Source organism: Dipodomys merriami, unplaced genomic scaffold (assembly GCF_024711535.1).
Source record: "Dipodomys merriami isolate MVZ:Mamm:240054 unplaced genomic scaffold, mDipMer1.0.p SCAF_11, whole genome shotgun sequence".
NCBI lineage: Eukaryota > Metazoa > Chordata > Mammalia > Rodentia > Heteromyidae > Dipodomys > Dipodomys merriami.
The window spans coordinates 35425150-35451587 of record NW_027202382.1 but is presented as its reverse complement, the minus strand read 5'-3'; the positions used below and the strand labels follow the sequence as shown (position 1 = coordinate 35451587).

Below are 26438 nucleotides of genomic sequence, written 5' to 3'. Positions count from 1 at the left end.
GTTGTTATGATTATTATCCAAATACTGAAGGTGCTTTTAATCAGTTTTGAAAGGCCAGTTGGTCAGAAATAATGACAATAGCAAATATTGCTACATTTTTAGCAGCTACAAATGTTTCTCAGCCTAGTAATTAATATTGTAAGTATTAATCTTTCTTGCGATAGAGCTTCAGTATATAACCTACACTGGACTCAAACTCATTATGTGGCCTAGGCTGTCCTTCAAATCGTGATCTTCCTGCCTTAGCCCTCTGAGTGAATGATGGGATTATGTGTGTTGGCCACTATACCCTACTTAATAATCATTAATCACAGTTTAAAACTTGTATATGAAACATTTGAAAACTTCCAAGCCACATGTGGTGGCTCACTCCTGTAATCCCAGGTACTTGTAAGGCAGAGATCAGGACTAAGATTCAGGTCCCAGGCCAAAAACTTACAAGAATACATCTCAACCAATAGAAAAGCTGGATGTAGTGGTTCATGTCTGGCATTCTAGTCACAGAATAAGTATAAGTAGGAGGATCATGGTCCAGGTTGGCCTGAGATCTTATATGAAAACAAAGAAAGCAAAAAGGGATAAAGATACGGCCAATGCAGTAGAGCACCTGTCTAACAAGTACTAGACCCTGAATTCAAACATAGCATCACCAGTTTTTCTTTTTTAAATCTCAAGATTTTAGACATTGTAGAAAAAAGTTTGTTAAACTTGCTGTTTTACAGACTTATTTTTGTTAACGACAGGACTACTTTTAGCAGTTTATCAGAAAATAAGAATTCTCTGTATGTAGTTTAGTTGATGAACTTGTGTGAACTACTCATTTAGGAATATGTGCAATTAAAATTAATGATTAAGTAATCTTCAAGGTCCAAAGCCGCAATTTTCAGGACACTATTGCTTTCTATTTCCTTATTGCTTTCTATTCCAGTTGTCAATGGTTTCTTCCCCTTTCTCTTCTTTCCCCTCTTTTCCTTCTTCTTTTGTTAACCAGACAAAATTTCAGATCCTCTTTTAAATAAATAAATAAATAAATATAAAATTTGCCATGTTCAAATTGGTTTTCAACTATACTCACGAAGATGTTTCAACTTTGCATTTTTATTTACTTACTTTTTTTAATTTTTATTTATTTTTAAATTATTATTATTGTTGTTGTTGTTTTGGTCCAGTCGTGGGGCCTGAACTCTGGGCCTGGGCACTGTCCCTTAGCTCTTCAGCTCAGGGCTAGTGCTCTTGAGCTACAGCGCCACTTCTGGCATTTTTTTTTTTTTTTCTGCTTATGTGGTGCTGAGGAATCGAATCCAGGGCCTCATGCATGCTAGGCAAGCACTCTACCACTAGGTCACCTTCCCAGCCCTTTACTTACTTATTTATTGTGGTGCTGAGGATTGAACCCAGGCCCTTGAACATGGTAGCTAAGTACTTTAACACTGAGCCCTCTATCCCTGCATTCATTGATGTATACGTAATAGGGGAAGTGTGTCCTTTCAATAAGTTTACACGTGACTTTCCTAGGGTTATTATGAGAAAAATATTAAATTCTTTTATTCCTTCATCAGTTCTTTGTTTATCTCCCATTAGACACTTAAAGAGATGCTAGAGGAACAAATTAGGTAGGATTTCTTTCCTTGAGAACAAAGCATATAGTACCATCAGCATGGAATGTATGCACTGGGTATTACTGCAGGAGCAAAGAGAGGACTTTTCACCCAGAGTTCCCTTTGCTTTTAGGAAGGGAAGGAGAAGGATTTCCGGAAGAATTTTGCTTTGAGCTGAGTCTTGAGAGAACAAATAGGAATTACACAGGTGGGGGAGGAGGTGACTATAATAAAGGAGTAGCATGTACAGTGGTAACAGAACACTATGGGTGAGCTGAAGTCCTGGGTGAGTACATAGAGGAGGAGAGAAATTGTGAAGGCAGACAGTGAATGCAAGCTTTGTGGGTGGAATGATTGACAGTATCAAATCCCATGTTATGCTCAGAAATTTGTTCTTAAAAGCCATGAAGGGGCAATAGTATAAGCCAGCAAGTGAGGGCTTTACAAAGACTGATCTAGAAACTACAGTGTATTTCTAAAAATATAAATGATCCCCAGCAAAGATAATTAGAGGTCACAGGCTGTCCTTTAAAATCTTTTCTAGCACTAATTTTGGATTAAAGGGTTTACATGCTATGATAGCGTAATAATAGAGAGACCATGAATTAGTTTTCTATCCTCTCTTATTAAGCAAAATTTTGAAACCTGTTTTGCTTACTGGTATAATACCCTGATTTGAATGACTAAAATTACAGCTGACAAGGCTAGTCATTGATGCTGGACTTTTAATGGATCTGTTATTATGCTGATGAAACACTAGTCCTTCATCATTGCCAGGTGCTGTGCTAGGTAGGGGCTGAGGACAGAAAGGAAAATGACAAACTGGTTAAGGAAGACAGGTTTATACACAAATTCAAATGTCTTGGGACCCTTACATATTAGATTCCTTTACATACCTTTTCATTTCAGCCTTACCTCAAGACCATAAAGTGTGGAAGTAGAAACAGAGCACAAGCGGTAGTTGACTTATTCAAAGTCATGCAGTATTCAAAATCAGTTCAATATTTGATCAGTATAACTTTATTCCCTTCCCTTTCCCTTCCATATTATGCTGCTTTCCTGACAAAGTCACCTTAAAATACTTTTGAGTTTATGTGTAGTGTTCTTTTTTTTTCTTTTCTTTTCATTTTTATTTTCTGGCACTAAGGCTTGGACTCAGGGCTTAAGTGCTATCCCTAAGAGTTTTGCTCAAAACGAATACTCTGTTTTAGCTGCAGCTCAGCTTCCAGCTTTTTGGTGATTAATTAGAGATAAGAGACTCATGGGCTTTTCTGCCTTGGCTGGCTTTGAACAGTGATGCTCAGATCTCAGCCTCCTAAGTAGCTAGAATTACAGGCATGAGCCACCTGTGCCTGACTTCCTTCTGGTAATTCATTCTAACAGTGCAGAAACCAGTATTGTTGACTCTTGAAGAATCTAGTCCTTGAGGGTTAAAAGTGAAGGCTCTAGAGCTGGGCATAATGACTCATGCCTGTAATCTCAGCTCAGGAGGTAGACATCAGAATTTCATGCCAAAAGTTAGTGAGGCCTATCTGAAAAGCAACTAAAGTAAAAAAGTGTTGTGGGTATGTTTTAAGTAGGAGAATGCTTACTTAGCAAGCTTGAGTCTCTGAGTTCAAACAACAACAAAAGGTGCAATCTCTAAAATGAGATTGGATTCCATTTTCCACTTTAATCACTTAAATTCTGTCAGTTTACTTTCTTATTTTTTTTGTCAGTTGTGGGGCTTGGACTGTGGGCTTGGGCACTGTCTCTTAGCTCTTCAGCTCAAGGCTAGCACCCTACCACTTGAGCCACAGTGCCCCTTTGGGCTTTTTCTGCTTATGTGGTGCTGAGGAATTGAACCCAGAGCCTAGGCAAGCTCTTACCACTGAGCCACATTCCCAGTCCCTGTCAGTTTACTTTCTAAGTTGTGACTACTGTTGGTAAAACTCTTAAAACAGTGAGTGCACAGGGAAGTAATAAACACTAGTTGTTAAAAGTCGTCATTGGAGTAGCAATTCATTTACTTTCCAAACTTTCAAGAAATTTCAATAAAATGAATTTTAACTCTTCTACCTTCTAAATTCTTTAAAATGAATTTAAACTCTTACTATTTACATTTCTTTTGGCTAGCAGGCATGTTTGAGTGCTATATTTGAAATGTGAAGCCTGCTTGGGTAGAAAAATCTGTGAGACTGTTATCTCCAATTAACTAGCAAAAAGCTGGAAGTGGAGGTATGCCTCAAATGTAGCTCTAACCTTGAGAGAAAAAGCCAAGTGAGAACCCAAGACCCTGAGTTCAAGCAAGCCTCAGTATTAGCACTATGCATGAGTGCGCATATGTATACACACCAGAGTACATAATGAACTCTTTATACTTATCACCCAAGTGAATAACCATCACCCCATATCCAGTCTGCCTCATCTACACCCCCGTTCAGTTACCCTAAATCTGGGTCTCAACTGATCATTTGGGGGGAGAAGTAATGAAAAGTACTGTCATTTGTCATTATTTTTCTTCAGAACTGTTGAATACTAGCCCAAATGAAGATGAAACTAGCAAAGAGTCTTCAAATTATTTGACTAGAGCACAGTTTAGATGTTTGCCCAGCTTTTTACACGAGGATGGCAATATAAGCCACAAACTACTTGTATGAAAATTGTCATTTCAATCATGATCACTCAAATATTTATTGAGTGAAACTTAATATTTACATTTGTTCTTAAATATCTATGGCTTAAATTATTTTATAATTAGGGTGTCCTTTGACCACATAATTTATTCTATCTCTTGTTATATTCCAATTTGAAGTTCATTCTTGCTCCTTGGTTCTACCCTAATTTCTAGCTAGTAGAGTGACTTTAGGGCTACTGACAAGGACATTTTGGTCTCCAACAGAGGGTCAGTTGCAACTATGAAAACAACTCGGGGAAATGGTCTATTGATGGGAGAATTTTCTGTTTTAAAAAGTTCTTTTCAGATTCCAGGATTATTGGTTGCTTGGTCACTGAAGAGTCTGCACTGCCATTCACCAGCACCCTGGGTGTCTGAGCAAACCTGGCTAGGAATGTACTGTTCATTTTGAATGAAAAAAAAAAAAAAGATAGAGAAGCTGCCTGAAACACCGTGTCATCCAAGCCAAACATTCTGATTTTTGTTTGATACAGAGCATTTGTCTTTTAGAGTCTATCCTAGCATGCAGATAGGTTTCATTCTGAGTGGCTTTATTTTTACTATAGCCATATAACTTTTAATATGACATACGCATTGACTCTGGAGGCCACTAATGAAAGCTTATTTCTTTTTTGGTTTCTGTGGGTGAGCAAAATTGTTCTAATGTGCCAGATATGATGTTGTCAACAAAATACTCCAGTGTGCCTATCTTGTTTATTCCCATTTAAAATTTTTTTCCAAGCCCTTGGACCTCATAATTTACCCCCCAAATTTTGCATAGCATCTACTCAAGGATTCGCAGAAATGATAGTGCTCATGAAGTATGACCTCAGTATTAGCAAACTTATATATCTGGAATGTTTATTCCCCGGAGCTTTCCAACTGAGGGAGCCCAGCATGAACTCCTACTTTGGAAAATATCTGAGTGGGCAGACCCATTTGCCACATTACCCTCATTGTCTGTCTTTGTTTATTCAGCTGAAAAGCAGTACTTGCCTCTTCCACAGCCAAGCATGAATCTCCAGGTCTCAGAAGCTGTTATGATAGGTAGAAAAATTGTTTTGGGAAAGGAAAGGATGAGACCTGTTATCAGACACTGACATAACATGCAGGTTGTTCTCTCAGGGAACAGCATAATGACCTTAGGTGATTCTATAATGCACAACTCTAGCAACAATGAGCCTGTTTTTATTGGGGTCATTGACTTTATGCAAGTTTTTTACCTTCTGAGTAGGAGAAACTGATAGCTCCTTGGCACATTTGATCTCTATTTACTACAGTAGAGAGGGAAAAACTTGTAGGTCATGAACATGCCATCTAGTGCAGGTAATAATTAATTTCCTGTGGCCATAATAACATGTACATGTTCTTGGCATTTATTTCTCTCACTGTCTTTATCTCTTGATTAGATTATTTTAGCAGGCTCCTAAAAGTTTTTTTGCCTTCCTTCTTTCACAGTCTTGTTTTCACACTGCCCCCAGAGTTATGTTTCTAAAATGAAGACTTGATCGTATCATACTCTCTTATGTAAAATTCTTCCATGGCTACTCAGTTGCTATTGGAAAACCCTTATGTTCCACTGCTTGTGCCCCAGCCACATGCTCTGTCTTGTCTCATGTCATTACACATGTTGTCCCCTGGTGTTTGGGATAGTCTTCTCCTGTACCCTCAGCTTAGTTACAATTCCTCATTCTTTGGGTCTCAGATGAGATGTTTCTAGACTTACTGTGGAAAGTCTAATAGATCTTTCTCCACTTGTTAACACATGTACCATGTCTTTCTTTATCATGGTGTGCATATTTCCATTTAGTACTTTTCATGCCTATCTTGTTTCTTTATTTTTCTTTCTATCACAAGACTAAATTGTTGAGGGTAGGTACCATGTCAGTCTTTCTTTGTGGTAACTCTACCATCTAGAAGTTAAAGCCTCTATTTCTGGCATGATACATATTTGCTGAATGGTTTAATTAATTAGCCTGTGCTTTGCTAAGAATATTTTTCTCTAGCAATCTCAAAGCACTATTTTATTCTGTTTCCATGTTCCTGATCTTTACACTTTTTAAGCCTCCATACCTTACCCTAAAGGATGTGTGAAGAACTTCAAAAACGAAAACCACAATATATACTTGTATATGCTTCCTTTGTTCATCTGATGTAAAATTCCATTTCTACAATGTACATAAAATTCCTCCTTCTCTCTTACCTCCATCCTATGCCTCCCTCTTCTGCATAGCTTTCCTGCCTTCGCATTTGACTACCTTCTAACATACTAGAATAACATCCCATCTGAGTGGAAAGGGAAGGGAACTGTTATGCCAGGCTCAGCATGGCATTGTTTTCTGTAACCTCTATGTTTTGCACAGATGAGAAAAAGTTAAGTGTTACCACCATTGTATGGATTCTAGTCTCCCTGCTTCAAAGTTTATTTGGGATATTAGTATACTACTTTAGTTTCAGTTATTTGTGACAAGAAAGTAGTGATAAAGTGGATAATCTAATCCTTAAGTACCAGTACTTAAGATTCCCCAGCTTCTTTGGCAAGTTAAAAAATGCCTACAAACATATTGCAAAGTATTCCTATCCCTTAAAATTCCAACTAAAAAACCCACACGTTACCATTTTAATGAGTTTTAAATGTATAATTGCATAGCATCATGTATATTCATATTATTGTAAAACAAATCCTCAGAACTTTTCATCTCGTAAATTTGAAACTCTGAATTGCTTAAATAGCTTCCTTTTAAATCATATAGTAGTTGTCTTTTTGTAGCTGGCTTATTTTACCTTGTGGTTCATCCATATTACAGCATATGACAGGATTTCCTTCCTTTTTAAGATGGCATAATACTCTGTGTACGTGTGTGTGCATGTGTGCATAAAAACATGTATATTGCCACATTTAAAATTATCCACTATTCATCAGTGGATGTTTGGTGTTCTTCCACTCTTTGGTTATTATGAATAGTGCTGTACCAGTACATATATACAGTACATATATGTATGTATACATATATATGTATGTATATACACATATGTATGTGTATATATGTATATATACATATATGTATATGTGTATATATATGTATATATACACATTTATATATATGTACACACACACACACACACACACACACACACACACACACACACACATATGTTTGACATGGGGCTTGAACTCAGGGCCTGGGCGCTGTCTCTAAGCTTTTGTGCTCAAGGCTAGTGGTCTACTACTTTGAACTACATCTCCACTAATGGTTTTCTGGTGGATAATTGGAGATTAGAGTCTCAATGGATTTTCCTGCCCGGGCCGCGTTTGAACTGTGGTCCTTAGATTTCAGCCTCCTGAGTTGCTAGGATTACAGGCATGAGCCAATGGCACCTGACTCCAAGAGACCTTGCTTCACTTCTTTTAGATATATACTCAGAAGTGGGATTATTGGATCGTAAGGTACTTCTTTTTTTAATTTCTTGACCTGCTGTATTATTTTCTGTATTCATACCCTTTTATGATCTCTGCAAGACTCTGGGTTATAGAGAAAGGAGCAACTGGGATATACGAACTCATAAGTCAAATAGGAAGAAAAGACAAAGTTTGCTAGTATAGGGGTAAATTTCACTTAGTTGGTCTTTCCCCTTTAGATATTTCAGCTGTCCTTGCTACTTCAGAAGTCAAAGAGGAGTTTATTTATCTATTTATTTATTATTGATCACTGGTCTCTAGGAATTTCTGAGATTGTTACCCTCAATAGTGCTTTAATGAAGATTAGGAGGAGTCTGAGGGTTGTGTACTGTATTTTTCTCCAAAGAGTCCAGTTAGTATGATGCTGCTCTGAAGTGGGCTAGAACTGTGTCAAGACCATAGAATGCCATTCTACTTATGTATTTGTAAGCATGATAGGTTCCTTAGCATCTTTGTGCTTCTGAGTTCTCATTAAAAAAAGTGAAGCCTCCCAATCTACTTTAGTATAGTGACTTCTAATCATCTGTGTGCCTGTGTCTGTGTGTCTGTGTGTGTTAGTAGGGAGATAATTGTGTTACAGTAATGATGTGTGCAAGAGCAGGAGCCAGAAGTAGAGTTAGAAGAGAGGTTTCTTCTTTTCCAATATGAAGTGTTACCCAGATGCTTAGTCATGATGATAAAGCAAAGAACTTCACAGCTTGCAGCGTAGAACAGTGTTTATACCGAGTGTGTGAGAATTCTGAAGGATGGCAGCAGAGTGGGAAGAGTTTGTCAACAAATTTGGAGGATTAAGAGCATTAGATAGGGAACATAAAGTGAGAGATAGTCCCTCTCCAATTCCAAAAGCAAAATGGTTTTATTTAAATGTCCTTTGGAATGACTCAGGCTCGGCTATTTTCCTTCCCTTCAAATCTATTAATGTTCAACCCATTAGACAACTATAGTATTTTCTACCTTGCAGTATTTATTTATTCAGAAAGCCAGCAAACTTAATTTTAGAGTATAGCACACAGAAATCCTATTCACTGTGCCAAACTGTCTGTATGCTTGAAGAAACAGTCCTTACTACTTACTTTATCCAAACTGTTATTATCCTGTTAAGTCAGCAATAATTTACTACTAAATCTATTGCCTCTAGTTTCCCTTCAAGATAATCAAATCCCAGCTGGACTCTTTTATGGCCAAATGAACTTAGGAAAATTAATTTCTTTATGCCTAAATTTTGCTGTTTTATCCTCTTTATAATAAAGTCTATTTATACTCTATAATAAAGTCTATAATGGACTATTTTCTAGAGTTCTTGTAACTTTTTAGTAAATGAGTGCATGTAAAGTACATAAAACCAATGTGTGGAATGCAGTAAGTAAATGAGGAAAGCAAGAAAGAAAGAAGGAAAGAAGAAAGTAGTTACTATTGTCACTACTCTTGCTTATGACAAACCTTTTGGGTAAATCAGACTCAGTTTTCAAGTTTGTAACAATGCATATTTCTGAGTACCCCCATCAGAGTCTAGGATGGAATCTTGGTAGTTAGGGTTTTACTGATTTTCCAAGTGATTTTGAGGCTGGTTGTGCTGGGTTCTTGTTTCGAGAATCATTGCATGTAGGATTAAAAACATAGACTCCTAAGATTAGAATTCAGGGGCCAGGATATCTTTGTAACATGCATTTTTTTTCTTTCCTCTCTAATAGTCTGTTTTAAGTGAAGTAAATAGGTTTTCTTTATATTTATTCTTCTCCTCTACACCCCAGTTTGTTTTGGATAGAATGGCTTCCTAGCAATGGATTTCTAGCAATCCAAAAACTATATAAACATATTTAATATATTTAATAATTGGTTGAGTATGACTATTTAACTGAGTGGGATCAACTTCCTTGTTTTGAAATTAGGGAACATTTCTTAGGATACATTCCCTGGTACCATAGGATAGCAGCTTTTAATTAACCTTTCTTTTCACTTTCTTTGTACTTCTCTTCTTTGAATGAAAATTGTGAGCAAATAGTTCCAGGCTTTAAGTTGCTCAGCTGTCTTTTGTAAATAGAGACACTAAAGTACATTTAATCCTGAACTTAGAAGCAGTAGGCAGTTCTTGAAATTCTTTTTATTTTTGTGTTTTCTGTTATTTTGGTTATAAGATTAAGAATAAATGAAATTAGTTCTCTTTTAGTGCTCAATTTCTTTCTTTCTCTTTCTTTGTTTCTTTGTTTGCGTTCTTCTCTTTCTTTCTTTGTTTGCGTCCTTCTCTTTCTTTTTCTTTCTTTCTTTCTTTCTTTCTTTCTTTCTTTCTTTCTTTCTTTCTTTCTTTCTTTCTTTCTTTCCTTCTCTTCTCTTTTTCTCTGTTTCTCTCCTTCCTTCCTTCCTTCCTTCCCTCCTTCCTTCTTTCCCTCCCTCCTTCTCTCCTTCCCTCCTTCCCTCCTTCCTTCCTTCCTTCCTTCCTTCCTTCCTTCCTTCCTTCCTTCCTTCCTTCCTTCCTTCCTTCCTCCTTTCCTTCTTTTTTCTTGTGTATGTTTGTATGTGCACATGCCTGTGCATACCAGTACTAGTGCTTGAACTCATGGCTAGAGCACTTTCCCTTAGCTTTTCATTCAAGGCTGGTGCTCTACCACTTTAGATACATCTAACTTCTAGCTCTTTGCTGGTTAATAGGAAATAAGTGCCTCATGGTTTTTGTTTGTTTGTAGTACTGGAGTTTGGACTGGGCCTTATACTTGCTAAGCAAATGTTCTACCACTTGAGCAATGGCCTTTTCCTTCTAATTCTTGAAACACTTTTAAGTTAGGTATCATTATTTCAATTTGCAAAGAGGGCATGAAATTTAGGCTATGAACAGTGGTTTCAAGTTTGAACCTAAGTCACTTGTCCTCACAGACTGATCTCTTTCTATGGCTTGCAACCAGATTTCAAGTTATTTAAATTCACTGTATTTGTTCTTTCTCTCCTCTCCTTTCCTTAAACTTGGGGATGCTATGGACATGCTGTCCATGGAAAAGCTTATATACATTCAAGAATAGTTGCTAAGATGGGAAGATGAATTTTCAAGCTTCTTGGAAGTAGTAGGTTAATTCTTTTAGTGCATTCTAAATTTAATAGTGGCCTGACAAAACAAAATATTAAAACAATTCTTAGTAAATAGTAAAATTGGTTTTGTTATATCCTTTGAAAACATATACACATGGAAAGTGGAGGCACCAAAGATGTGTTTTACTTAGGTTCAATTAACAATCGGCAGTTTAGCATTGCCCATATCTAGCACTCCTAATTTAGCACACTTGTTTTACAGAGATACTTGAAATGCTAACTAGTGGTATTGTTTTAACTTTGAAAATGCATTTGAATGAAATAAACAGATGACAAATACTAAGTCATATGTGTGTCTTTGGCTCAAACAATATTCATCATCCAAAACAATATTCATCATCCAAAAGCAAATTCAAGGTGTTCTATGTTAGTAATTGAGAATTAATTTTGCAGCTTATGCAGCTGTTTCCTCTCATTATAGCATTTGGTAACCATTTGATTACAGCACTTGCTTACAAAGAAAACAAATTGAAAAAAAATCTTTAACATAGGTAGATTTTTTTTTCTCTCCTCTTTCGCCCCCTTCTTAAAAGAAGAAGGAAGGCTTTGTGGTAAACTGAGATGAGGAAGGACTTTTAGAGTTAGACAAACATGATTGTCATTTTGCCTGCAAACACTTACTATATAGCCCTGTGGTCTTGGGCAAGTATTTTGCTTCTCTAAGCTTTTTTTTTTAATTTATTAATAAATTTGGACTTGTAATCCCTATCTTTGCAAGGTTGTATAAAGTTAAATGCTTATGCAAATAAAAATTTTAACAATGGTTGGGGCATTGTAGATAATAGTAAATGATGGTTATGTATTTGTCATAATTAACAATAGGGCTGACTTTTTGATTTAATCATCTCTAGACAGTTGGATCCACCATCTTTGGGGATATATCATATCCAAGCTATAACAGTGATTTAGAGATTAAGATAAATAGTTGTATGAAATAGTTTAGTCTGTTTTATCAACAGGCTGCTTTGATTGAGAAACCCAGAATCTATTGTTTGCCAGATACAGTGTTTTTCAGTTACATCACAACATGTAACTTACAAATAGAAGTCTGGAGGAAATCAAAGGAAAACCATTAGGAATAATAAGCGTTTGTTGACATAATTGTGTGGACATGCAAAATAGAAGTTAACAATTATTTACTAATGCTAATTAAAAATAAATGGGAAAAAATACAGGTCCTACTACTACGAATACTATTATCGGTAATGATAAAGTTTAGAAAATAATATCAGCAAGATATGTATGAAACTGATACACATAATTCTTAAATTAGAAATGTTTATTAGGTGATATAAAAGAAGTCTAAAAGAGCCGGGCGCTGGTGGCTCACGCCTGTAATCCTAGCTACTCAGGAGGCTGAGATCTGAGGATCGCGGTTCAAAGCCAGCCCGGGCAGGAGAGACCGTGAGACTCCTATCTCCAATAAACCACCAGAAAACCGGAAGTGGCGCTGTAGCTCAAGTGGTAGAGCGCTCGCCTTGAGCTGAAGAGCTGAGAGACAGTGCCCAGGCCCAGAGTTCAAGCCCCACGACCGACAAAAAAAAAAAAAAGAAGTCTAAAAGTATTATTTTAACTATAAACTCACACTCAACAATATAAAAGACATCTAAATGTTTATAAGTGGGAAAGTTGAATATTCTACAAGGTATTCTGCACATTAGTTTTTAGGATAAATGGAAAGTTACTACAGTTTTATTGGAGGAAATGTTGCAGCAGAGTACAAATAGAATAAAATAAATAACTATGAATAAAGAAAATGTAAAGAAGAATAAATACATTGAGACTTATTATAAAGCCATAGTTATTAAAACCTTTAAAAATTTTACCAGTATGAGAACAGACAGATCAACTTAAAAATCAAAAATAGATTCTGATGTTAAAAACACATTGACATTTGATATACAAAGACCTTAGTTTGTTTCATTCACTTGCTGCTTAAAGGATATTTGTATAGTTTTCAACTTGGTGATCATGAATGAAACTATTATAAATATTTAGTTACAAGCAGGTGAAAGAGCACATTTTCTTTTCTTTTGAGTAGACATCTAGGAGTAGAATTATTGGGTCAGATAACAGGCATATATTTAACTTTATCAGAAATTATCACATTACCCTAAGCGTTTCCATTGCAACATGTGAGAATTCTAGTTGATGCATCTTTATCAGCACTTAATATTACTATTACTTTTTTTGGCTGGTCCTGGGCCTTGAACTCTGGGCCCGGGCGCTGTCCCTGAGCTCCTTTTGCTCAAGGCTAGCACTCTACCCCTTGAGCCATAGCTCTACCTCCAGCTTTTGCTGTGATTAATTGGAGATAAGTATCTCATGGACTTTCCTTCCTGAGCTGGCTTTGAACTGTGATCCTCAGATCTTAGCCTACTGAGTAGCTAGGATCACAGTCATGAGCCACCAGTGCCTGGCACTAATACATTTTTTTTTTAAAGCCATACAATTAGGTATGTTGTAGTTTGTCAATATAAATTTTAGCTTACATTTTCCTAAAGAAGATATTGAGTATCTTACCAGTGTCTAATTCCTTTCTCTACTTAAAAAAAATTGTACTGTTTGTTTTCTCCATTATTAGGTTTTCAGAATTCCTTACATACTTTCTTATTTGGATGTGCATGTTTGTGTTTGTGTGTGTGTGTGTGTGTGTGTGTGTGTGTGTGTGTGTGTGTGTGTGTGTGTGTGTGTGTGTGTGTGTGTGTGTGTGTGTGTGTGTGTGTGTGTGTGTGTGTGTGTGTGTGTGTGTGTGTGTGTGTGTGTATACTAGTACCAAAGCTTGAACTCAGGGCCTGGTGCTCTTGCTTGGCTTTCATGATGACTGGTATTCTACCACTTGAGCTTGGCTTTTTTTCCCAGTTAATTGGAGATAGAGTCTCACAGACTTTTCTGCCTAGGTTGGCTTTGAACTGTAGTTCTCAAGTCTCAACTTCCTGAGTAGCTAAGGTTACAAGTGTGAATCCTGTTCCAGTTTTTTTTATATATTCTTGATGAAAGTCCTTTGAAAGAAATGTGATTTGTAAATATTTTCTTCAAGTTTGTGACTTTTGTTTTCATTTTCTCAATAGTCGTTTGAAGAATAAAGTTTTTTAAAAAATTAAATCTAACCTGTGTTTTTTTTTTCTTTTTTTAAACTTGTTATTATAAAGGTGATATACATAGGGGTTACAGTTACATAAATCAGATAAAGAGTACATTTCTTTTTGATCAATGTCACTTCTTCCTTTGCTCTCTATTTTTTCTCTGTTCCCATCCACAAATTGTATAGTTCATTTTCCATATAGTGTCTAATGAGAACCACTGCTGCATTTGTCCACACTTTGTCTCTCCATTTCTGTGCCCCCCTTACCCTCTTAAAGAACAATAAATGAACAAACAAGGCAAAAAGGAAAGCAAACAGAAACAACAACAAAGAAAATGATTTTTTAATGGACTTTATTTTTGGTGCTATATCTAAATGCTCTTCACCCAACCTAAGGATTTATTTATTTTTTTTTTTTTTTGTCGGTCGTGGGGCTTGAACTCTGGGCCTGGACGCTGTCCCTCAGCTCTTCAGCTCAAGGCGAGCGCTCTACCACTTGAGCTACAGTGCCACTTCCGGTTTTCTGGTGGTTTATTGGAGATAGGAGTCTCACAGTCTCTCCTGCCCGGGCTGGCTTTGAACCGCGATCCTCAGATCTCAGCCTCCTGAGTAGCTAGGATTACAGGCGTGAGCCACCGGCGCCCGGCGGATTTATTTTTTTAAATCAAAGTGTTGAAGTTTCATATTTTATATTTAGGGTGATGGTCCTTTATGATTTTTTTTCCAAGATTGAGGTTAAGTTGAACTTCATTCTTTTATGTATGGACATCCAACTCTTCTATCACCATTTATTGGAAAAGTAAAAAACAAAACTATTTACACTGAATTAATTTTTCACTTTGTCAAAAATGACTTAATGTTTGTTTGGACCTTTTTCTGGGCTATTTTCTTCTTTTATGTTCTTTCATCAATAACACATTGCCTTGATTTCTGCATCTGTACAGAAAATCTTAAAAACAATATACTCAGTTGTGAGTATACCAACTTTTTCAAAAATCTTTTTTAAATTCATTTTTTCCTATTTATTTTAGAATCAGCTTGTGAATATCTATGAAAAATCTTGAGACTGATTAGGATTTCTAGAATTTGTAGATCTACTTATTTATTATATAGATTTCTAACAAGAGGATTACTAGCTGTACCAATTGTTAAATAATAAGCCAACAGCAGTACAGGTGGCCACATGAAATCTGACCTTTTATTATTTTTATTAATGATAGATGAAAAAAGTTATCCACATTTTATTTATTTTATTTTTTGGGGTCTGGTCGTGGGGCCTGAACTCTGGGCTTGGGCGCTGTCCCCTCAGCTTTTCAGCTCAAGGCTAGCGCTCTACCACTTGAGCCACAGCGCCATTTCTGGCTTTTTTCTTTTTGCCTATGTGGTGCTGAGGAATTGAACCCAGGGTCTCAGGCATGCAAGGCAAGCGCTCTACCACCGAGCCACCTTCCCAGCCCATTATTCATATTTTATAGATTGACACTATACAACTCAGACCATTTACATTTGCTGAAGGTTGTAGAATGAGCTAATTAGCAGCAAAGTTTGCTTTTAAGATGTTCTGAATCTGCTGTTTTTTTTTTACTGTTTTTTCTAATTACTGAAAATATTTCTTATTCATCATACATTTTCTCTGCATTTTTAGTGCATTTATATTATTATTGGAAATGTGATGTACAGGGAAATTACAGTTACATAAGTCAGGTAAAGAGTTCATTTCTTTTTCTACACTGTTATCCCTTCCCTTGCTTTCTCCCATGTTTTCCCTCCCATTTTCACTCATATGTAGTATAGTTTTCAACCAATTTTAATAGACTCATTTTTATACTTCTTTTTTTTTTTTAATCAGTCATGGGACTTGAACTCTGGGCTTGGGTGCTGTTCCAGCACTCTTCAGCTCAAGGCGAACACTCTACTGCTTAAGCCACCGTGCCACTTCCTGTTTTCTGGTGGTTTAATGGAGATAAGAGTCTCATGGACTTTCCTGCTCTGGCTGGCTTTGAACCATAATCCTCAGATCTCAACCTCCTGAGTAGGTAGGATTACAGGCGTGAGTCACCAGCCCGTGGCTGTTTTTATACTTCTTACAGTAAAAAGAGAGAGACCTTGGGGTTAATCAGTTTGGATGCTGGACTCTTCTCCAGTCCTGACTGATTGTATGATATGTTTTGTTTCTTTGAGACTCAGATTTCTTATTCCATGATACCTATATCTCAAGACAGTGGTCGATACAGTGGGCTGTATGTGTATAGTTTCTAGTGCATTGTCTGGTAATATGAACCATACTTAATAACTGGTAATACTACCTTTGTTATTAATAGTAAAAGGTAGCTGTTACCTTCCCAGAACTTGTCATTTAATCTCATTAATTAGATTAATTGTCTTTGAATTGTGGAAAACTACAATGAACCATGGAGCAAGCAGCACTAACAACATGGCCTTCATTGTGGGACAGAAAAATGTCTATAAAATCTGAATTAATATTACTCTGTTATTTTCATATGTTTACCATAAAGCAGAATAAATGCTTTGCTACAGTAAATTGGGGCTTTATAAAACTAATGCTTAAAGCTTTTCTACATTTCTATAGTTTGGTTTAACTCAGGAAGCTCATCAGCTTTAATATTAAACTTTTCAAAGATTTGTGAGCCTACTCTGACATAATATAAAAATGTGAAATGTAATTTGAGTATCAATGTTATGTTAGTGTCAGACCCTTTATAAAAAATAAAAACTGGTTGATTAGTTCCTTTTCCCTAGAATGAAGCCTTTCCAAAATTCCTTTTCTCCAAACCTACAAAGATGAAATATGACCTTAATAAAAAGTACATTTTTTTCTAGTACTAGAGATTGAACCCAGGACCTTACTCATGCTAGGCAAGTATTTCAACATTGAAATATATTCCCAATCCAATAAGAAGTAGATATGAAAATACTGTGTTCATTTAGCAGGCCTATAGTCAAGATAATGTAATTTGTTGATTTTTAAAGAATCATTGTACAGTGAGAAGTTTCAGTGAAATATTCCCTGATTTTTGACAGACATTTCTCTTTATTTTTTAATTTGAAAGTCAGGGAAAATTTTTTTTGTAGATCTTCTCATAAGAAAGGGTAGAATTTTATATTGAATGGATCAAATGGTGGTTATATTCACATTCATTTTCCTGATGAGGCTTTACAGGATGCATCTCAAGGTAAATAAATAACTATTTGAAAAAGTGACAAGAATTTTATTTATCTTTATCTTTCATTTTTCCTCTTTTCTGTCTTATTCTATGTAGTACTAGTTACAACCCAAAACTGAAGTTGGAGCCAAAGGGAAAGGTGATTTTGTTCCTTTGAATTAAACAGCATTTTAAATCTTAGACTATTTTAGAGTTTCTTATTTAATAATGGGATGAAACATTAATGACTTCCATTTATCTTAATTATTGCATTTACTTTGAAAAGGATTGAATCACTAGTTGTTTCCTTTAGTTAATGTGTATCTTAATCCACCTGAAGTTTGTGGCACATGAAGGCATCCCTCCAATAGAGTTTAAGAGTTGAATCTTGTAAAACCTCATGGCTGTTTATTTTTTTTTAAGTTTTATTTAAAAATTTACAACCAAGGAAGGGGTTACAGTGCCCAAAAAGAAATATACTCATTACCTGACTTATCAGCATATCACCTTAATAATAACAATAAAAACTAAAAACAAATTTATGATCAATCCAGTTTACTCATTTGATGCCCAGTTCCATTAGCTGTGATAAATATACAACCAAGATACAAAAGTTTTGTCAACCTCAAAATTTGCATTGTAGTTAGCCCATCTCTTCTAACTGTTCTTCCTGTCTCTGCCCCAATAGTTTTGCCTTTTCTAGAATGTCTTGTAAGTGAAATCATTTTGAGTATGGCTTCTTTTATTTAGCACAATACACTTTAGACATGTCTATTTATTTGCATGTGAATGGTTTATTCTTTTTTTTTTATATTGCTTTTGTGTGGTTGTACCTTAGTCTGTCCATTCACTAGTTGAAGAACATTTGCTTTTCAAGTTGTGGTATTATAAATTTATTTGCTATAGCTATGTCTGTGTACAAGTGTTTGGTGCTGGGTATATGAAAGACCCAGGAAATGTTGTTCATATGTCCAGGTGTATAATTTTATCAGGACAGGTGTTTTTGTACAAAACGAAACTTAAGGGACTTTAAGTAAAATTACTCTTTTACTATTATTATTAAGTAGTTGTACAAAGAGGTTACAATTCCCTAAGTCAGGTTATGCATAGGCTTCTTGGTCAATGTCACCTCTTCCTTTCTTCTCCCAGGTCTTTTCCCTCCTGTCCCTACAGTAAACATTTTTTTTCTGTTTTTTTCAGTACTAAAAAAAGTTCATGTGCTTTAATTTGATTTAGAATTAGGTTTGATGATTATTTTGAATACTTGCATCAAAACCATTCCATAAGTTCAAGTTCTCAGAGGAAGTATTGTATTTCTCTAGGCCTTAAATTTGTATTTTTAAATGCTCAAAGCAAGTTAGCACCAGATTTTAGTTTCTTGTTTTTCTTCACAGAGAAAAAGAACACAAAAAAATTGCCTAAGACGTGTTTTCTTTTTTCTTTTTTTCCCAGCCATGGTGCCTGAACTCTGGGCCTGGGCACTGTCCCTTAGCTCTTCAGCTCAAGGCTAGGGCTCTACCACTTGAGCCACAGCACCACTCCCGGCTTTTTTTTCTTTTTGCTTATGTGGTGCTGAGGAATCAAACCCAGGGCCTCATGCTTGCAAGGCAAGCGCTCTACCACTGAGCTACCTTCCCAGCCCCAACACATGTTTTCTTTATGACCATTTGTATTATTCTCATCTAATTTTTCTTTCTATGAATTTTTCCAAAAATGATAGGGCTTTGGAAGATAATCTGCTACTCATTGAAAAAGTTTATTCCATATTTACTCTTATACAATCGAATAAGCTTTTTGACATTTCATACATATTATCTACAGTTAACTTTTGTATCTTCTTCATGTTATTTCATTCCTATTAATCTCTTCCCTGTTGACTTAGCATTGATCATGTCACAGACTCTTTTATGTTGCTCTGTGTGTCTTTGAATCTACCTCATTAAAAGTCTGCCCTTCTTCTGTTGTCTTTGGCTATAGATCTTCCCCATTGCTTCTATCAATTGAGATTTCCTTTCTTTTTCTTTTTTTCATATTGTCAATTAGTAAGAAAATTGTAGTATTTCTACATTAACACTTGTCCAGTTCTAAACCAATGTCTAGAACTGTGAAGGGTCTGAAATTATACTCTACTTAAAAGATAACAACCTGTCTTAACGTCTTTAATGAGTGCTCATAATGTCACACATTTATTTATTTATTTATTTATTTATTTATTTATTTATTTATTTATTTATTTAGGGTCTGGTTGTGGGGCCTGAACTCTGGGCCTAGGTGCTGTCCCTCAGCTCTTCAGCTCACTTCCGGCTTTTTTCTTTTTTCTTATGTGGTGCTGAGGAATTGAACCCAGGGCCTCAGGCATGCAAGGCAAGCGCTCTACCACTGAGCCATCTTCCCAGCCCCATGTTACACATTTATTACAGTTGCTCATACTTCATTTAACTTGAGTTATTTCATTAGAGGTTGATCACTGGGATAGATCTTTGGGTTCTGAGCTACAAACAAAAGATTGTACATGTTTCTTGACCCTTGATGTGCTTTGTTCTCATTTCCTTTACTTTCATAATTTTGAGGAGAAGAATTAGCATCTTTGTCTTGATATGTCTGTTGCCTTCCTACCACTAGGCTTGTTGTCACTATTGTTGAAATACTTTGCCATTCATCCTGCTACTATTAGAATGACTTGTATTGTGGATATATAATCAACACATTCATTTTTTTATCTTCTCTGTGTTCATCACTGTTCTCTTTTCTAGATATTCTGGTTTATCACAAATTGTGTTTTCTAGACATTGTCCAAAAAAGCTATGGCAACCCATTCCTAGGCTTTTGCAACTCATCCATAGGATACAGCAAATCTGTGGGTTATGATTCTAATACTGAATTATGTTTATGTTATTTTATCTGTCATTTCTTCCCACCTTCTATTGGTTGTTGTATTGCCTTGTGTAGTACTTCCAAACCTCACTTTTGGAGCTGTATTATAGGTACTACTATTAAGCTATGTTTACAGAAGAGACAAAGAAAGCATAAGGAGGTTAGGTAATTTGCCCAAGAATATTAAGGTAGTAAGAATTTTTAACCTTAGTTGACTAGTTTTATACGTTGTTTTGCTTTAATTATTTTCATATGAGAGTTAAAGGTAGTAAAGGTAGTAAGGGTTATGTTACACAGTAAGGGAATTTCATAGAGTACATTTCAGCCTATACTTGGAATAAGAGATATGTCTGAATATGGGAAAGAGAGATAACATTCCAGAACATTGCACAGAATGACAACCAGTTCAGAAATAGGACTAATCATAGTATGTTCAGGGGAATTTTGAAGATGCATGGTTTACCTTATAGAAATAACAAGTAACCAGCTGGGTGCAAGTGACTCATGCCTGTAATACTACCAAAAGCCAGCCAGGGCAGGAAAGTCCGTGAGATTCCTTATCTCCAATAAACCACTAGAAAACTGGAAGTGGTGCTGTGGCTCGATTGGTAGAGTGCTTGCCTTGAGCTGAAGAGCGCAGGGATAAGCACCCAAGCCCAGAGTTCAAGCCCCACGACCGACAAAAAAAAAAAAAGAAATAACAAGTAACCAGTAAACTTGGTTACAACTGAAGGTTTATCCCTTAGATTTGTATTGAAAAATAGGGAATGATTTTTGTCTCTGAGTTCTTACATTAATTACATTCCATAAAACACTGCTAACTATATCTTATTTATTGAAAACAATGATTCAGTTTTCAGATGGAAATATTTTATTAGTAAGAAAATCATAGAATTAGGGCTGGGAAGGTGGCTCAGTGGTAGAGCGCTTGCCTTGCATGCATGAGGCCCTGGGTTCAATTCCTCAGCACCACATAAGCAAAAAGAAAAAAAGCTGGAAGTGGCGCTGTGGCTCAAGTGGTAGTGCTAGCCTTGAGCTGAAGAGCTGAGGGACAGCGCCCAGGCCCAGAGTTCAGGCCCCACGACCGGACCCAAAAAAAAAAAAAAAAAAAAAAAAGAAAATCATAGAATTAAAGTCAGTCTTTATTACAGACTTTTTTTTGTCCTCATTTTTGTTGAAAGAGTTCTGTCCACTGTTGGATAATTTTAGTTAGTTTAATTTGTGATGAAATAGATCCAGCAGAAAAAGTTGGATGTATGTTGAATTTCTGCCAAATATCCCAAGATAAATGTTATTATAAGCGTTCTGGTCATTCTTGGTGGAAGCGAGTTCTTGCCATGAAGTTGTCATTGGCAGGCTTACAAACCACACAACATGGCTTTGATATATACAGAACCCACTAACCACACATGCCAAGAAGGTAGATATCATATGAAAACATGTAAGTGTCAAAGAAGTGTCATGTTTACACAGTTTAGTAAAAGTAAAAGTCTTTGTTTTATTTTATTTTATTTTTTTTTGCAGTACTGCATATTGATTCCAGGACCTTACACTTACTAGGCAAACACTCTGCCACTACTACATTGCCAGCCCCAAAATAAGGCACTTGATTGTGATGGGAAGCAGATTCACTCCCTAAAGTTGGAGCTGAAAATTGTGACTTAGTACCAATGTTTGAAATATGCAAAAAAGGAAAAAAACCCAAACCACCAAAACCCACATACACAAATCATCTATCAATATACGCACTCACTATATATGTATATATATATATATATATATATATTAGCTTTATATAATATATATAATACATATAATATATTAGCTCTATATTTAGTTACAGTTTTGTAAGTCAGGTAGAGTACATTTCTTTTTCAGTGATGTCACTTCTTCCCTCACTCTCTGATTCTCTATAGAAGTGTGAAGAGCTGTATACTCACGCCTATAATTCTAGCTATGCAGGAGACTGAGATCTGAGGACTTTGCTTCAAAACCAGCCTGGGAAGAAAAGTCCATGAGACTCTTATCTCCAATTAATCACCCCAAAAAACCAGAAGTGGAGCTGTGGCTCAGGTGTTAGCCTAGAGTATAAAAGCTTAGGGACAGTGCCCAGACCCTGAGTTCAAGCCCAAAACAGGAATTAAAAGAAAAAAAATGTGAAGAGTAGGGAAATAAACTGACACCAAAGCTGAGGAGCTGAAGAAAATGCAGTGGAGAATTGGCCAAGAAGGAATTTCTTTGTGGATTCCTTTGTTTTAACTTGTGTGGGTATGCTGCTTGCGATTACATAAGGTATTTTGGAGCTTAATTCCTTTTTCTAGAATAGAGAAGTAAACTGCTTTATGAAACTTTCGACTTGAGATCATGGACTTGCAGTTATTCAGTAATGTTTTTGAAGTAATAAAAATAACATTAAAGGTTACTTTTTTCAAGGTAAAATTTTATCAGTATACCATTTTATTTGGTACCTTATCTAGTCACCATCAGTTAATTTGTACCATACATTTGGTTGGGCTCGTCTACCGAAATTCATTGCTGTTTTGGAATGAAGCCTGTTCATAGAATATAGAAGGTTTTATTTTTCTGCAGTCAGTGTTAACTACATCTCTTTCTATATGCTCTGTTAAACTGTGTTCAAAATCCTTTCCTTTTGTTGAGTAGAAATACTAGCAAAAACTAAATTAGACTTCTAAGTTATTTTCATCCAAAGAGCTGTTTGAAATATATCTAAAGAAAAAAATATTTATTTTCTATATATTTTACAGATATAAGCAAGATACTCAAATTGTGGTTGGTTTTTAGTCTGATCAGGATGAACGAATAAACTTCTCTGGATTTGTTTACCATTTCCTAACATTTAAATTTTGAAATATTTCTTTATTAATTCCTTCCTGGATGGGACATTTAGTTTAAGATTCTAGCTGTGGAACAATCCTGCATGACCATGTATAGGTTGACATCTGAGCCTTAGGCCTTTGCTATTATACAATGGGTTATTTATTATTTAACATGTTATTTTTAGCATGTTTTCTCAGTTCTAGGTAGGTAAGCCTGCCTGTGGAGGTTTCCAATTCAGAAAAAAACTAATAAATATAGCTACATACACTTACATATATACTGGATTTGTAGGGAAAGTAGGGTGGCAATGAAAGTGGAAAGGAAACTGAGTGGGGTAGCTATATAATTAAAAACTGTAGCTAGGTACATACTGGTGGCTCACACATGTACTCTTGCTACTCAAAGTCTGTGAGACTTTTATCTCCAGTTAGCCACCAGAAGTATTAACTGGAAGTAGAGCTGTGACTCAAAATGGTAGAGTGCTAGTATTGATTAGAAAAACTCAGGGACAGCTCCCTGAGTTCAAGCCCCATGACCAACAAAAACAAACATTCAAACAAAAAAAACCCCCAGACTGTATATAATTTAATATATTGTGGGCTGGGAAGGTGGCTCAGTGGTAGAGTGCTTGCCTCACATGCATGAGGCCCTGGGTTCGATTTCTCAGCACCACATAAACAGAAAAAGCCAGAAGTGGCACTATGACTTAAGTGGTAGAGCGCTCACCTTGAGCTGAAGAGCTGAGGGACAGCGCCCAGGCCCAGAGTTCAAGCCCCACAATCGACAGAAAAAAGAAAAAAAGAAAAAAAAGTGTATTGCATCATATACATTTTCCAATTTAAATAAACAGTAGAGAAAATAACTTGGAACTGGAGCCAGTTTCATCTAGCCCTACAAGTTTGTCACAAATATTTATTAAGGAAAATAAACAGTGTTCAGTTTCTTGAAAAGTCATTTCATGTTGGTTAAGAATATCTCTTTCCCTTCTTTTTCAGAGTATATGTGTAACTGCTCAAGGGTTGGAAGCCTGGATGTGAAACGCTGCAATCAGACCACAGGGCAGTGTGAGTGTAAATCAGGTTATGAGGGTCTTCACTGTGAAGCCTGTGAGAAGGGCTTTTACCTGAATCACACTTCTGGCCTCTGCCTGCCATGTCACTGTAGTCCCCATGGAGCCCTTAGCATCCTTTGCAACAGGTAAGCAGCAAAAGGTGGAGGTGAAGTTCATTGTCCTTTAGCAAAGAGAGAAATAAATAAATAGGCTACTGCTCTGAAAAGCCCAGACTGGCTTAACTATAGGGAGAGTCAAAACATCTGTAAAATGTCTTGTATATTTTTATTCCCTCACTTTATATATTCAATATTGGGGTTAAAAATTCTGATAATTTACTTAGTTCTTAAAGAGCAGGCCACTGATTTTTCTTTGTGATGGTTTTCAAAATTTCATGGGAAAAAATGATTGAAGAAGGAATCTACTTTCTGGAAAGGCTCACTTTTAGGCATTTGCAATGGAAATGTCTTTTTATATTAACTTTTTAAACTAGTGGCAAATGGACTGAATTTACTCTGTTTACCAGTATATTTTCTATGCCAAAACCATAATAAATTACCTTTTTAATAATGTGTTATTTGGAGGTGACTTAATCTAGTGTAACTATGTCATATAATCTAAAGTTTTCTTTTTACTACCCGAGTTATGAGTCTTTGGCCTTATATGAGGCTCTTAGCTTTTTGGGGGGACCATGTCACAAAGCTGAAGAGATAATGTTATGGAAAGAACATAAGCTTTAGAACTGGTGTCACCTGGATATGGATCCAAGACTGCTTGCTTTATGTGTTGCTATGGGCCTTAGGCTAGTCATTTATTTTCACTGACTTGGTTTCTTCTCAGTGCATATAAAATGACTAGTGTATATCACTCAGTCAATTCCTGTTTGCTTTAATTTTAAGAGAATATTGTTGACTTAAATGAGGAAGCTTTTTAAAAGAACTTTTAGTTCCTTGGCAGAAAAAATGTTTTATATTCAATATCTGTTTTAGATGCTTTATAAATCATATCATATTACTGTATAATATTGTATTTTATACTTCTTAAAGTACAGAAATGAACTTGACTGGAAAGTCTAATTTCAAATGCAACAATAAATCAACATTTGTGAAGCTTCCTATTTTAAAATAGTAATTTGGGGCTGAAAAGTTGGCTCAATAGTAGAGCGCTTGCCTTGCATGCATGAGGCCCTGGGTTCGATTCCTCAGCACCACATAAGCAGAAAAAAAAAGCCAGAAGTGGTGCTATGGCTCAAGTGGTAGAGTGCTAGCCTTGAGCTGAAGAGCTGAGGGACAGCGCCCAGGCCCAGAGTTCAGGCCCCACGACCGGACCCCCCAAAAAAACAAAAAAACAAAAAAAATAGTAATTTGTCTTAATTCTCACCACGCCTTATTATATATAGGTTACTAGGTCATAAAGATAGATCGTGACAGAGAAGGAATTTAGGTCTTTTAGTTACAAGTCTTGTTTCTTTATCACCCTACTATAAAATATCTACAGTGAGGAAGTTGATAATCACTGTCCTTTGAGATAGAGACTATAGTATTATTTACCATTACTCCCTCCACTCTACCTTCTAAATACATGCCATACAAGTTATATTCAGAATTTTCATACTCCTATCATTTTAAAAGATAAGATACTAATAACATACCAACTAGCTTAATGACTTGATTAAGCTATTTGAACTCTGTGAACCTGTGTTTTCATCTGTAAAAGCAGATTCATATATCTATTATGAAGTAGTTTTGTGAGAATTAAATAGTGCATAAATCTTTTACATTGCAAGAGGTTGATAGTTCAATAACTTCCTGGAAGTCAAAACTTTTTAAAGTGAAGAATAGAAGTAGTAGTTTACAAAGAAGTGTCTCATACTCAAGTCACGTACTTGAGTATGAATAGGAATTGTGGTATTTGTTTTGTATTGGTAGGCTACAGAATAAATTGTTTATTATAAAAATTGCTTATTTTCTTCCATTTTCATAAAAACCTATATAATTTAAAATTCAGCACTATATATTTTAGAATAATAACTAAAATTGTCTTTGAATATGTCTATATTAATTTTTGTAATAAACATTTAAAATTAATAGAATACATGCTAGGCAATATCCTAAGCCCTTTGTAGTTATTCACTTAATCCTCATAGCAGCCATATGGGATAGGCACTATTATTGTATTCTTATTTTACAGATAAATAATGCAAGGTAGATAATTTGTCTAATTTACTAGGCAGTAACCAGTAAGTAAAAGAGTTGAGACTGAAACATTTTCAGTTTAGATCTAGAATGTATACTCCTATCTATTATACTGATACAGCCATTCTCAAAATTTCAAATATTGAAACTCTGATGTTGACTAACTACCTGTTATTTTAGTATCTGATTCTTGATTATCCTGCTGTTCAGACCACCTCTCTCTAGGAATTTCATTTAGTTAGCTTTTGGTAATCAAACCTTTACCCTGGCAGTGATGTAGTTCATACTGTGTAAATAACTCTGTTTGGTAGGGGCTGGTCCCAGTTTTAGTTTAGTAGATGTTTTAGAATATGAGGCTATTAGCCCTTTGATAAATAGATATCCATTTGTGATAGGTTTATATTGCTTTCTGCTTGAGTAAAAACAATTTTGCTTTTGC

At 35.8% G+C, this 26438-nt stretch overlaps 1 protein-coding gene across 1 annotated transcript in view; it reads left to right on the top strand.

Annotated features, from left to right (window-relative positions):
- Megf9 (multiple EGF like domains 9) overlaps positions 1–26438 on the top strand; it is a 91654-nt gene that overhangs the window by 20561 nt on the left and 44655 nt on the right. The window contains exon 2 of the mRNA XM_070012633.1: positions 23749–23950. Coding sequence (XP_069868734.1) covers positions 23749–23950 — 202 coding nt within the window. The remainder of the gene's footprint in view (positions 1–23748; positions 23951–26438) is intronic.